The sequence below is a fragment of the Lachnellula hyalina genome, assembly GCF_007821495.1.
Source record: "Lachnellula hyalina strain CBS 185.66 chromosome Unknown contig00064, whole genome shotgun sequence".
NCBI lineage: Eukaryota > Fungi > Ascomycota > Leotiomycetes > Helotiales > Lachnaceae > Lachnellula > Lachnellula hyalina.
The window spans coordinates 19,218-32,804 of record NW_022157178.1 but is presented as its reverse complement, the minus strand read 5'-3'; the positions used below and the strand labels follow the sequence as shown (position 1 = coordinate 32,804).

Sequence of the window (13,587 nt, the reverse complement as noted above, 5' to 3'; positions counted from 1 at the left end):
ACGGAACGATGTCGCTAGTTAAGAGACGAAAGAGGCAATATTAGCGACCAACAGCACCTCAGTGTGCGTTTCCTGCTTGTTGACTATGGTTCTGATGCATACCGAGTAAGCAAACCCCTTTCTCGCCACGCTTCTATCTAGGAGGCGATTCGAAAGCCCCGCTTACCGTGGTAAAGAACTCGGTCTCCGGGTGCTGGCATCGCCACGTGGACCCCACTCCTAGAGCCGAGTGGTTTCTGTGCTGCTGATTCCCGGAAATAGAGTGCAATGACAGTTCGTGCCGAAGAGAGCGACGATAATACCTGCATGAGATGGCTTGTTTCCCTGGAGCCTACCGATCTCGTCAAATCCCAGCTGTAAAGTATCATGTACTTGCTGACAGGCCCGCAATTGTTTTCGCTGCCGATATGAGGCGTTAAGTGATATTTGAGCATGTGAACAAGGCAACGAGTGGTGGCGACGGGTTGATGCTATAGAAAGTCTATTTAACTTGAAACCCCAAAATTGAAGTATTAACCTGTTATATAAAAGAAGGCTGAAGTTTACTTTATCCTTTGCAATATGTTTGGACAGATATTTCAAGCCCAATAGCCTCCTATAATTGTGATGCAAACCCCTATCTCGCTTGAGCATGAGCCACACTTTTTCACACGTGCTCCAATTTGGTTCGCCTCACTTTTCCTGCAAGAAGCGCATTACTGTTACATTGCTGCTCACTCGAGCAAGCAATAGTTTCAGCAAAAATAGTGTGGGAATGCGCCGTGACTAAGGGATTGTTTCCCGAGGAGATGAAAATGTGAGCGACAAATCTCGAAAATGTGACAAACGCGTTCTGTTTGCAATGTGAGGCTCCATTCCTATCAAAAGAAAGGAACCCAGCGAAGGCGGGCGTTTTGATGTCGCGAACCGTCTAAGGGATGCAAAAAAGACCACACAGGTGGTCTGTGAGACGTGAGCATCTTGTTTGATGACCTGCAAGTAGTGAGACGGAGCGCCCGCCGCTGCCTTCATTCCTTTAGCCATGAGAATGGCAGGAATCGAGGATCACTCGCGTGCTTCCTTTTGGATTTGATGTCTCCTCTCGAGGCGGGATACGTCGCAACACAACTTCCTTTGGCATCATGAGGGCATCGCTCCCACTTGAATAGGAACGCCAACAAGGCTTGGTGACCGAATTCCAGGTCAAACTCCCCGGACTTGTGCTACGGACGCGCGGGTGTAATTTTGGAAATAAGTATTGATGACTTGGGTGTACGCCCGTCGCCCGACTATCGTGTTGCGAGTTGTGTCGAGTCTTTGAAGGAAAACCGGCACCGCAGTGGGTGGTTGCAGAGAGAAACGTGTATGTGCATTCTGCCCCTAGATGTAAGAAGTGCGAGCTGACTGTCAGCTTGTGCGAGGTGAAGCTTGCTGAGAATAGCGGTGCTATGCTGATCGTGAATTTGAGGCGGATGTTATGGACATGCTGAACTCAAGTCCTTAAATGCATAAAGTGCAGAGTTAAGAAACGATCAGGGACGACCCTTTCATATAGAAAATCTCAACTGACACCAACCTGGTGCTGAGATTGAGGCTGCAATTGTTGAAACAGCCGTTTTCCACTCATTGTTGGCTGAGAAGGTCAGCAAACAAGGAGAGACCCAGAAACGGGAACATGTCTGCTATGGAAAGAATGGGTCCTCCACAAGGATCTGCATAAGTTTTACTGTACGAGGTAATGTAATGTAATGCAATGTCGCTCGGTACCGATGAGGCTTTCGGTACTTATTGCTGGGATCGGGGATTGGTGTTGTCGACATGCTTTTTTCCTGCAGGCAAGGCTGGGATGCCAGGGATAGCCTCCTACTCCGTACAGTAGGGTCCAGGAACAGAACAGGCCATCTTTAGCCGTGACCGTTGATCCGTCGCTGTGCATTCCCCGATATTACCATGTATCTCACCGGCACGGCACGAGCATGAGGTTCATGCGATGAGCGGCGAGTCAACGACAGCTGAGAGTGCAGTGCAGTGCTGTAATCTTCTGGTTGGACTCAAGAGGCATAGCACGCCCCACCAGCATTCGAAGGTTCGAAAATTCTTCTTTTTCTCTTTCATATAGTAAGTAGACGTGTATAGTCATCTACCGGTTGGAATCGAGTAGATTTATACGAAGTAATATACTTCTTCGTAACTGCCATTCCGTACCCCGGCAGCGTGGCATGGCATGGACGCAAACAGGGGGTCTGCGGACTTAATTATACCATGTATGTAAATAGTCTAGCTAAAACCACAGGGACGGGTGAACTTACTAACACAGCATCATCCAAATTCCAGTCCACGCCATCCATGGTGGTCTGTCTGTCTGAGTCTCTCCTATTAATTTGCTTTTCATAATTCTAATTGAGTCATCACAACTTTATCCCTCTTTGCCATCTTCTCCTTTCGTGACCTGCATCGAGGTGTATTATTACTATTACTGTATTAGCTGAGGATCTGTCTGTCGACTTAAGACTGGACCACGTCGCCTTTTAGTTCATTTCAATCTTGCTACGAAAACCAACGGAGGATCACTGGTCATGCCCTTCAATCCCTTCAATACTACTTTATAATAATACCATCCATCATCCAGACGCCTGCGTACGCCTCACCTCTTGGGCTATATTGGATCCCAAATCCAAGCACACCCCCCCTGCGCCTTCCTTGTGTCTCACCTTGCTTTGTACTATCGCATAATTACCTTGGCCATTGCTGTATCCCTTATCCCTAATCCACCACAGCAACTTTCGACTTTCCTCTCTGTAATTCGTTTTCCTCTGTTGTCCTTCTGTCGGTCCTTCATTCATTCGTTTTCGGCCTTTGCCTGGGTGGCTCTTTGTCCTCACTACTTCTCTTTCGACTTTCGCCTCGTTCGTTCGTCCGCCCTTTCAGTCCTTTCTGTCCTGTCGATCGGTTGTACAAGTACGGGGGTAAACAAAAGTTGGCATACAATAGAATTGGCGAGCATTGGCGAGAGACAGGCAACACGAGAATAAGAGAGGTGAGTTGCACGCGCCCGCCTTGCAGACACACAAACACTGCCCCTTCGTCGTGGGTGGCTATCCGTGCTGCCTCGAGACATCCTTTCATAGCTCGAAGGACTGCGTGGTACAGCTTCTGTCACCTCCCGCTTCCTGAACCCACGAGATCATAGACCCGAGCACAACTCCGTTCCCTTGTTGTTTGTTACCTAAGAGAGATTTATACTGATATCAATGCTCGCAGATCGTCGTCCGTTTCCCCCTTGATTACCGATACAGCAAGAGCGAGCATCGTCCAACCCCCGGCTATTAATAAAATCGTTCACCAACTCTTTGGACCACAATTCTTGGCGTGAAAGGGTCGTCTGCAGCTGGACTGGGAGGAAATATTCAAGAATGGCGGACGCAGAAAAGAGAGGGCGACAGCATAGCGACAGCAATAGCTTTGCAGCAGCAGACGAACGACCACCTCCACCTGGAAACAATGATGGGGGGATGACGAGTCCACCGGTTGAGGAAACAAGACCTCAGGGTTTAGACAATATCATGACAGATTCTCAAGAACAGGGGGCATACGATATCCAGAGCCCAACAGGTCAACGGTTTCCGAGTAGTCCGCCGAGGGATGGTCAACTTTTCCGTAATGACCCAGCAACGACTACAGAAGGGATCTCGAAGCAAAACACGACTTTGGAACCGCCCGTCACAAAGGGAACACTAAGTGAACTTGATGTGAATAAGATTGTCCACAACCCAAAACTACGACACGATATCAATTTCGATCCAGATCTCCATTTCCGACCGAATCTCGACGGAGAGAAAGGAAGGAGGAAGACTCAGAAGGCAAACCACTTTTGGGAGACTATGCGATCACAACTTCGGGAATACATCTCAAATAGAGAACAATTTGAGGCCCTCGAAGAGAAAGAGTGGTGTTTACCGGCCACGTTAAAAGCCATTCGAGGCATCCTCGAAACTCTTGTACCACAACGTGACCGCGTCTCAGTTGAAGAAACATTCAACGTGGATTTGCTTATGCAGCAGTTCCGGAAAGGGGTAGCGGATCTCGTCAAGTTAGCTGTGTGGCTTTCCCAACTTCTCAAATGCCATTGCGCTCCTATGAGAGATGACTGGGTGGACGAAATGGTGACACAGCTCAGCAATGGAGACCGAAAGGGCGATGTGACTCTTCTAGTGGCTGGTATGCAGAACTTGCTTGGTGTTTTGGAGGCTATGAAACTCGTAAGTGAAAGTCTGCTCCCCGAATTGTTACAAGGTTAACTGTCCTCAGGATGTTGCGAATCATCAAATCCGATGCCTACGGCCAATACTCATTGAAGACACTGTTCCATTTGAACAGAAGTTCTTTATGAAAAAGATTGCCCTAGGACGAGTCGACATCGCCGGAGCGCACGCATGGTACAGGAGAGCAAGCAGCTTACCTGATCTGGTCCCCTTAGATGCCGCCATGCAGTCGCAAGGAAACACGTGGGATTTTATGAAAGCTCTCGTAAATCTGGCTTTACCATTAAGAGACGAAGTCGTACCGCACACTTTTCTCTTCGATGAGGAGCGTTTAATCAAGCTACGGTTAGACCTGCTAGACTTGATCAATCTCGAAATATGTATGCAGCTTTACCGCAACCTCGAGGTAGAAAACCGACAGGACACGCGGTATGTACGGGATGAGACGCCAACGACTTCGTTCACGCCGTCTCCTTTTGTTCGCCCAACATCGCCTGCCGATAACACCACACTCTCATCTCCAACAATCCCTATGCCTCATCACTTTGCTTCCAAACCAAAGTGTCCTATTATTGAGCGCGGCCATTTTATCCGTACTGTAACGGGCCGTCAGATCTGGGTACCCAGCATCGAGGACGACCAAAGCACTTCGACAGCCTCCAGTCCCCGCTCATCTCCATCATCCACAGCCTCAACCCCACAAACCTACCCCCCAACCCCTCTCTACCTCTCCCTCCCTACCTTGTCGTCCGCCACCCAAGCCCGAACTTCCTTTCTCGCAATCCTTGCAACACCCACGTCCGCCGACAAATGGAACACGCTCTCCCCCTCCCTCGCTCTCGAAATCCTGCGTCTCACAAAAACACCTCTAACCCGCCTCCCGTACTTTGAGTCCCATCTTGCCTTCCACATCTGCAACGCCTCTTCTCGGATTTACCAAGAAGCGGAGGCCCGCGTTCTAACGCAACTTTTCCCTATCTTGCAGCAGCTGGTAGGGACGTATACGCCTTTCACGAGTTTGGCACTCTTTGATGCTGCTACTGGCAGTCCGAAGGTCCCTGTGGGTGGAAATGGGAGTGGGGGCTCGAAGGATGATATTAAGGACGTTGCTACCCGCATTGCTCATATTGGAATCTTGCATTGGAGGGTTTGGGCACCGCTTGCATATCTGGTCAATCCTGATGCGGGAGCGGAGGAGAGCGAGCTTGTTACAGAGAGGGCGAGGAGTTTGCCCTGAAGAATTCGTGATTGACCATTTTTGGTTGGAGAGAAAAGTACCTAGGAGGGGGTATACGTTCGCGAGGATCATCTTGCATTAAATCGGGGGTGTCATGACCAACAGGGCAGTGTCTGTTGGCACGCACTTATCACCACACAACATGTTAGCACGTTTCCTTTGTCACCAGCATTATCTCACACCGGTCTTGCATAATTTGCTCTTGGTTTCTTTTGATTACTTTAGTTTAGTTAGATACCCATTCCGCCCATGGAACTCACGCACTTGTATAGAAGATTGGCATATCAATTTTCTTCTCCCTTGCTTGTCCCCTTTTGCTTTTTATCCTAGGGTGCATTGGGAAAACCGGGTGGGTGTTTTGGGTTTGGTTGGGCATTTTTGTTTTGTTTTGGGAGAGGGGAAGGGAAGGGAACTGATATTGTATTTAGATGAGTGAGCAGTGAGTGAGTCTTTCTTGGACTTAGTTTTGGACTGGGACTTGAGTGAGCGAGTAAGCAAGCAAGCCAGCAATTACACATTGCTGGAGATTGAGAATGAGAAACGAGAATGAGAAATTGAATGTGATTACACAGTGTGTTTATAAGTGCTGTTTGTTTTATATGAATGTAGAGTGTCCGACTGTTAATACTACTTATTTCATATCATTTTATTTCTGTTCAAGCTCCCTATATATCCATCCATAGTCTCCCGACTTACATATATCGTCGTTCGATTAAACTGCTCGGTCTCAATAGTCACAAATATCCAGTCACAAACTCCAAAAAAGTAGCCAGCCAGCCAGCCGGCTAGCGAAAGATAGGGAGGAAATAATGATCCATTAAAGAATATATGCATGAGCATTTTATCTATCAATTAATGACGCCGAAAAAAAAAGGATTGCAATATGCAAGCTCGCTCGCTGAATCAAGCTAGGCTTTTGATAACTCAGACATAGATACCTACAAAAAGAAAATTTGTCGTAAAGAATCATAGACGTCGTGAAATAATCCTCCCCTAAAGTACCCATTCCCTCCCCACCCATCCCCTCCAGCCCCATAAATCCGCCCACTTGCGATCCCAACTGTCGTCGTTCGATATGTCTAGCTTTTGCAATAGAAACAAGAAAGATTCCTTTCCTCCCAAGGGTGGTGTTGGTGTGATGTGATGCTAACCAGTAGCAGGCAAGCAAGCAAGCTAGCGAGAAAGCATTTTCAAAAGGTACATATTATCATGAAACTCCATTCCCTGTGCCCACGCGCTCGACTTAAAAAGTTTCAGACTCCTCGCTTTGATTACTGGCGATTGTGCCGAATGTATCTGTTTTTTTGTTAGCTCCTATCCCATCCCAACGCCAAATGAAAGGGTAAAAACATACCTCTATTCTTATTCCTCCTAATCACAACAGTATCATCTCTCCCCAAATCACCACTCTTCGAAGCACTACTCATACTCCTTGGCCCAGTCGGCTTTCGCGCCGGAACACCACCCAGCTGACCCGACAATTTCCTCGCCGCTGACCTTGGACTTCCACCTGGCTCATAGTCATCTACCTGCAAATGCTCGTTACTGAGCGGACTGGGTTTTTGCAGCTTCCCTGTCCGGATTTTAGCTGGTATGTCTGGTGCTGATGTCAGGGGTTCCTTTGGTGGACGAGCAGGAGCAGGGGCTTGATTCGATGTCGCTTGACTAGGGTTTGAATACCGACCGTCGGAAATGGGAGACATGCGACCGGTATTATTCGTGCCATTGCTATACCGGTTGGACTGCTGCGGGAGGCGGTTGAGAGATGTGTTTGAGCCCCAGTCGAGGGATTTTGGGGACACGGGGGAGTCGAAATCGTGGGCTTGGGACTCGAGGGCCGTTTGGTAGCGATGTGTTGGGCCAGGGCGGGGTTGCGGGTGCTGGAGGTTCAGGGAGTTGCGGTGGGCTTTGTATTTGGGGTCTTCTGGGGGCAGTAGGGATGGCATGGGCGGGGAGTTCTCGTTGGAGTTGTATTGTTCGAGTTGGTCCTGGGAAAAGCCTGAGTGGAGCTTGTCTTCGCCGTAAGGGTCGTGTTCGGTATAGTTACCAAGATCGGAGCCAGATCGCGAAGGAGGTTCTGCGAACTGATCGTCGCCTTTCCTGCCACTGCTTTGTCCGCTGCTTCTGAATCCACGAAGGACAGTCGAGGCTGTTGTTTCAGACCAACGAGAGATCTTTGGAATCCAACCAGAAGAGCTACTTGACTTGTGCTTCTTGCTCTTCTCAGTTCTCGGCGTGTTCTCGTTGCTAAGAGAGGCAGGCGCAATATTCTGTTGAGGCGGCGTTCCAAGAGGAGCAGACCCTCCACGGGTGAACTCCCGGGTAGGCGTCAGCAGCTGCTCATTGTTCTCGAACTGATTATCAAGGATTGTCTGCTCGTGATGTTCGAGTTCTTCCTCATCACCTTCAGGTACAGTACTGATACGATGATCCGAGAATTTTCGCGCGTCAGCCCCCCTGGCCACACTTGGTCCCCGTGACAACGGAAGAGAAAGATGGCCAGATTGGCTAGCATGGCTTGCAGTAGACGTCCCGGCATTGCCCTCTGGTTCATAACCACGATCATTCTCATAGTTGCCTTCTTGATGCAAGTCGCTGAATGACTCTCCGGGATTCATTTCTTTAAGACCCTGGGCAGCTTTTAATCCTTCTACCTCTCCTAGTAGTTGGACTAGCATATCTTCAATCCTACCAAGATCATTGGCACTTTTCATGCCCAATCCCTTTAGCGCTCTTTTGAATACGTTCTGCTTCTTTGTGGGAATGTCATCGTACGGGTCGTCCTGAGAACCTTGTCGTATCGAACGGTTGGCACTTTGGGGCAAAGGTCTGGGACCGTTGATCGCCTTTTGAACGATTCTCTCGGTATTGTCTTCAGTTTCATTGATAATCTGATCTTCTGCACTTGCTAGTAAACGTTTCACATCCTCGAACGAATTTCGCATTTCAGCAGCAGCTCGGACAAGAGTCACGAGAATCTCGGTATCACGGGCGCTTCGTTGAGCGTCACGGACGGTAAGCTGAACTCGTTAGTCTTAATATGTTAGAGAAGAAAGAATATGATCTTACATGGTCCATAAGAGCAACGATATCCTTTGACTGAATTCGATCGATGCCATTTCCTGTAGAACTGTCATAAATAGGCGAGCCCATACCATGGGACATGCCGCTGAGATGCCGCGTATGCTTTGGGGTATAAAAAGGATCGCCCCCAGCCAAAGCATCCGCTGCGCCTCCAATCTCTTCATCAAGGAAACCAACTCCCTTCAAGCGTTGCTCAGGAGTAATGGCACCGGCAGAACGTGCATTTGGTGCAGATGAGATGTATCCTTCATCTTTCAATGCACCTGGACTTCCAGTTGGGTAACCCATCTTTGGATGACCATAATCCTGATTTGCACCGTAGCCAGAATGCGGCAAGAGATTGGGGTCAACTCCAAGGGCAGCAATTGGGCTTGTGCCTTCGTACGGATTTGTGATGAGGGTGTCTCTCTTCCGGTCCCCAGAAGTTCTGGCCCATTCTTCTTCATGATCATGGCTGTTTTCTCTACTGTGGCCTTGGAGAGCAGCGGCACCTCCAGCTACGGCTGCTGACCCAACAAGAGCAGCTTCCGCAGCCTTCAGGTTTGCATCGGACTTTCTACCTCGATTTCTTACCGGGGTACCAATTTTCGGAGGCGGGGTTGCATGACCTGGCCAATGATCTCTGGCTCCCTCCTGTGAGCCTCCAATCGGCCCCTTGATTATTGATGGGTTAGTATCGACGTCTGAAGCGTCATCTCCGTAACCAATTTCCGGCATTGGAGAATTCATATCTGGAAGGCCACTCGCTCCCATTTGTATCTCATGACTAGCATGACTGGCTGCTTCACTCATTGCTGCATCGATGCTATGACGTGGAGATGGCATCTGCCCTTGTCCTTCCATGGCACGCTCCTTGAACGATTTGTTCAAAGGTGCACCAGTATGTTCCTGTCGATCTTCGTAACTGATTTGATCTGCCTCAGTCTGTTGTTCTTTGCGATTTCTGAGAACAGCAGCTGCGGCCCCAGCTGCGATGCCAGCTAACCCAGCCTTCTCGGCAGTATGAGAACTGCCGTATTTGGGCATCGCAACTTTACGTCCGTGCTCATCGAGTTCATACTCTTCTGTATATTTTGATGGGCTGTTCCGTTGACTTGAAGTACCTCGATCGGAGCCCATATCCCGCTTCGTTGGACTATTTCCACGGCTGGTGAACTGTTTCTCGGAGCCGTCGTCGTAAGATGCATAAGATCCTCTCCGATCATACTGCTCGTTGTTGTTTCCAGAGTATCTAGATGCAGATACACCGGTGAGATCTGAGGCATTCACAAGAGAAGCAACTGCTGATTCGACTCCAACTGGGGTATGCACGTACTCGGCATTTTGCGCAATGCCCCGAACATTCTGGCCTGCCGAAAGTCGGTCCATATCCATACTGTCATCGGTGTAGTTGGTCATATGTTTGTAGTCAATACGCGGGTCAGAGCTGCGATAGCTATCTGAATCAAGATGGCGATTTCGGTCGTTCTCTTGATGTTGCTCTTCCCAGTAATCTCCATCTTGGGTGAGCTCGGAATCAGTGAGGCCTCCTTGTCGAACTTCGGGGAAGTCATGATGATTTTGATTGCCTAAAGAGTCATATGATTTGGTTGATCTTCCAGAAGACTTGTGAGGGGTAGATTTGTTCAACGAGGAGTATGAAGCCGTGCTTTGAGTGAATTTTGAATCCCGTTGAGGTTCGGGGTCACCTTCAGTGTAGCCAGAGACACTTTGAATTGGACTCAAGCCTCGTCTTTCATGGCCGTAGGGAACATAACGCAAAGGCGGAGGCACTTCCTGTGTGTTTTGGAGATAGCCATAATGATCTTCGTCCTCCATGAGCTCCGAGTCTTCATGATCATCGTCTCGGTGATGCATTGCTGCCAGACCAGCCCCTGCTGCTGCGCCAGCTAATCCAGCCGCCAATGCGCGAGATTCCCCGTGAGATTCATGCTCCACATGCTCGTCTTCATGCTCATACATGGGGATTTTTCGGCCGTGCTCATCCAACTCGTATTCCTGACCACGCAACTGCTGCTCGCTGTTTTGGCTATGAAGGCTCAAGTTTCCACGTGAGAAGTTTGAATGCTGAGTTCCTAGACCTTGCTGAAGAGCAACAGGTGTCCGTGTAGGTGTTCGAGATGGTGACTTTGGCGATACAAAACCTCGAGGTACTTCTCGAATTGGGGTCTTCAGGTGCTCCTCGCTTGCGGAATGAGGTCTTTCTGTTGCTGCTGAGAGAATAGAGCTCCGTGTAATCTCTGAAGGATTAATTTCACTGGAAAGGGGCATTGGTGGCACGACTTCCTCCCGTTCCTCATAACTCTCGGCCAAGATTTCGCTTCGACTACGACTCTTAGTCCTCCGTCGTCTACGCTCCTTCTTCTCTTCCAGTGAATCTTGAGATTGATGCTTGTGAAGCGCTGCGGCAGTCAAACCAATTCCAGCCCCCAGAGCCGCAGCTTCGATTCCACGGTTCCGATCACTACTTCGCTTCTTACGCACCTGGTCTCCATCTTGAATAGCAGTCTCTTCCGAAGAGCCGCGCTCAAAGCTTCTCGGAGAATCTTCCTTCCTGACGCGATCCAGAGTCCTGTCCTTGCGCCCTTTGACAGAGTCTCCAGAAAGGACTTCTGTATCATTAAGAGTTACTTTCGGCTTGTTCGAGACATCCGTGCCGCTTCCTGACACTCGTCTCGAATTAGAGCTGTCCTCCCTTGATTCTCTCGAGACCCCGCTTCCAGATGTGATGGATCCTCTGCGGCTTCTATCACGGGATGTGTGCTTGCTCTGCTCTCTTTTCAAAGCCGTCAATTCAGGTAAAATCAATCTCCGAATTGCATCCTCGACCGTCTCGAGGAGTTTCGGGTTATTGATCGATGACTTCGAGGTACCAGACCTGAATGAATATGCATCGCCTGATTTGCCGCTGAGGTGAGAACTTAGGAGACTCGATTCTCCACCAGTTCCACCAGTAAGCATAGAATCCTCATGATGGCTTCGACTTGATCGCCGTCGACGTTCCGGTGACTTGACAGTTTCTAAATGTTCACCGCTCACACTCCGACTCCTGCTCCTATGCTTGCGCCGGCGTTCTGACTTCTCGCCCCGAACCTTCTCCACTGCTTTTTGAGCCACTATTCGTTCCCGGCTGAGACTTCGACTCCTTCGGCGCGTAGGTGTCTTTAATTTGTCTGCCACTGCGCCTGCCACTAAGCCTGTGGCAGCGCCAGCAGCCAAGGCTTCTCCTCGTGATAAACTGCGACTACCCTTACGTTCGGGCGACCGTGTCGGGCCATCCAGAAAACTATCTGTAGGCATCGAGGAGATATCAGAAGCATTATGCTGGACATATTTCGAGGTACTGCTCTCGCCGGTAGGTATCAGAGGGCTTCCATGTCTTCTAGACATAATTTCCACCTCAATTGGACCTCCTCCTCGAGATGTGACGTTAGATTCCTCGGTGGCTGATCGGTACGAATTCGTGCTGTTATCATCGCCTTCTCCATCCAGATGTCTATCGCTTTTCGCGGGGGTGAGCGGGATTCGTTGAGTATACGACGGCTTTCGAGAGCCTTTCTGCTCGGTGATTTGTATGTGGTCGTTTGCTGATCGGCCTTTGCCTTTGGATGGCGTAACCTTTACTCTTACAGATGGACGTCGAGACTCGCTTTTGCCGTCCTTCCCACCCTCGAAATATTCGATGAGTAGTGATGTCTGCGACTTCGTGGAGAGGTGGCCTGGGCCGTCTTTAGAACCCTTCTTGCGCCGTGTAGATACTGTGATGGGACTACCGTCCTCTGGTAGAGTGAAGTCGCTCTTTACTGTGTTTGTGGTAACTCGAGAACCAAAGTCACTTGTTCCGGTGGTGGTATCAGTCTCGGTGGGGGCAGGCAATGGGGGAGCTTTGCGTCCCTCGATACCCATTGTGACAATTCGAGAGTGAAGGGGACTGCGTTTAAAGATGCATCAGGGATGATATGCCGGCTCGTGTCCGTTGCTGTGGCCGTACCGTATTGTACAAGAGGGGAGGCTGGTGGGATTCGAGGGCAGGACAAAGCGAGACAAGACACCGAAGGAAGGAAAGATAGGTACTGGGATTCGCCGAGCCTGCAGGGGAGGGGGAGCAGCAGCAGCAGCGCAGCGCAAAAAGAATTAAAAACGGAAGACAAGAATAAGCATGTAGCGACCAAACTGCTGGGATTGGGCTGGTTCGAAATCGGAATCGATACGGATGTCGGTCGCACGTTGAGTTGAATGTCAATAATAACAGCTCTGATAAGCTTCAGTTTTATTATGGAGGTTGGTTCTGGTGGGCAAGGACGAGGTGTGCCAGCGCATATTGTTTACTTTGCAAAAGAGCAGCAAATCAGAATCAGGTAGATTATCCCGCAGTCAAGTTTAGCGCATTTGCCTATAAGCGGGCCGCCCACCTAAATCGTACGTGAAGTATTTAGAGCAACTTTTTTTATATTCATGCAAACGGATGAATATGTGTTACATTACGAAGCTACGAAATAGCTACACCTATATTGGGCACCGATTCTTGATTTCCACAACAAGTTGCACATTAAAAAGTTTTATAACAAGTGCCGCTATTTACAATTCCCTCTTCTTACCCTACCCTACCTATTCCGACGAACACATGTGGCAGTGTCCGTGATAGTTATTCGCCACTTGATGAAGCTCTTCAGCCAATAACCTGGTCAAAGTCTGTCCTCTACTGCGGCTCGATGCAGCTCTCAGCTTTCCTGTACGGACGGAGTACTTCGTACAGTGCACTCCTGCAACCTGCACCTGATTTGCATCTGCATATTTAAAATGCGAAACCTGTCATCACGTAACAAACGAGGGCATCCATCCAGACTTTCGTTGCAGTTGCACCAAGACTCGAATCAGAAGCGTCTAATTTGTTTGATACGGTACTCGAGTTTTATTTACGGTACATGGCATGGCACAGATAGAACGGGAACGGGCACCAAACCCCACCAGGTTTGGCCCAAGCGCCGTCCTCATTTTCGTTGCCATGGGAGATGAGGGGGATGA

General features: G+C 49.3%; 2 protein-coding genes across 2 annotated transcripts; one reads left to right on the top strand and one right to left on the bottom strand.

Moving 5' to 3' along the window:
• Positions 1–3,392: 3,392 nt before the first annotated feature.
• SOK1 lies at positions 3,393–5,478 on the top strand (the record flags this gene model as incomplete). Its single annotated transcript, XM_031149097.1, has 2 exons — positions 3,393–4,238; positions 4,288–5,478. The coding sequence occupies 2 exons, from the start codon at positions 3,393–3,395 to the stop codon at positions 5,476–5,478; spliced, it is 2,037 nt and encodes a 678-aa protein (XP_031005451.1).
• Positions 5,479–6,721: 1,243 nt separating this feature from the next.
• On the bottom strand, positions 6,722–12,468 carry LHYA1_G004133 (uncharacterized protein; the record flags this gene model as incomplete). The annotated part of the gene is made up of 3 exons (XM_031149096.1): positions 6,722–6,774; positions 6,833–8,498; positions 8,548–12,468. 3 exons carry the CDS (start codon positions 12,466–12,468, stop codon positions 6,722–6,724), a joined length of 5,640 nt encoding a protein of 1,879 aa, XP_031005457.1.
• Positions 12,469–13,587: the final 1,119 nt, after the last annotated feature.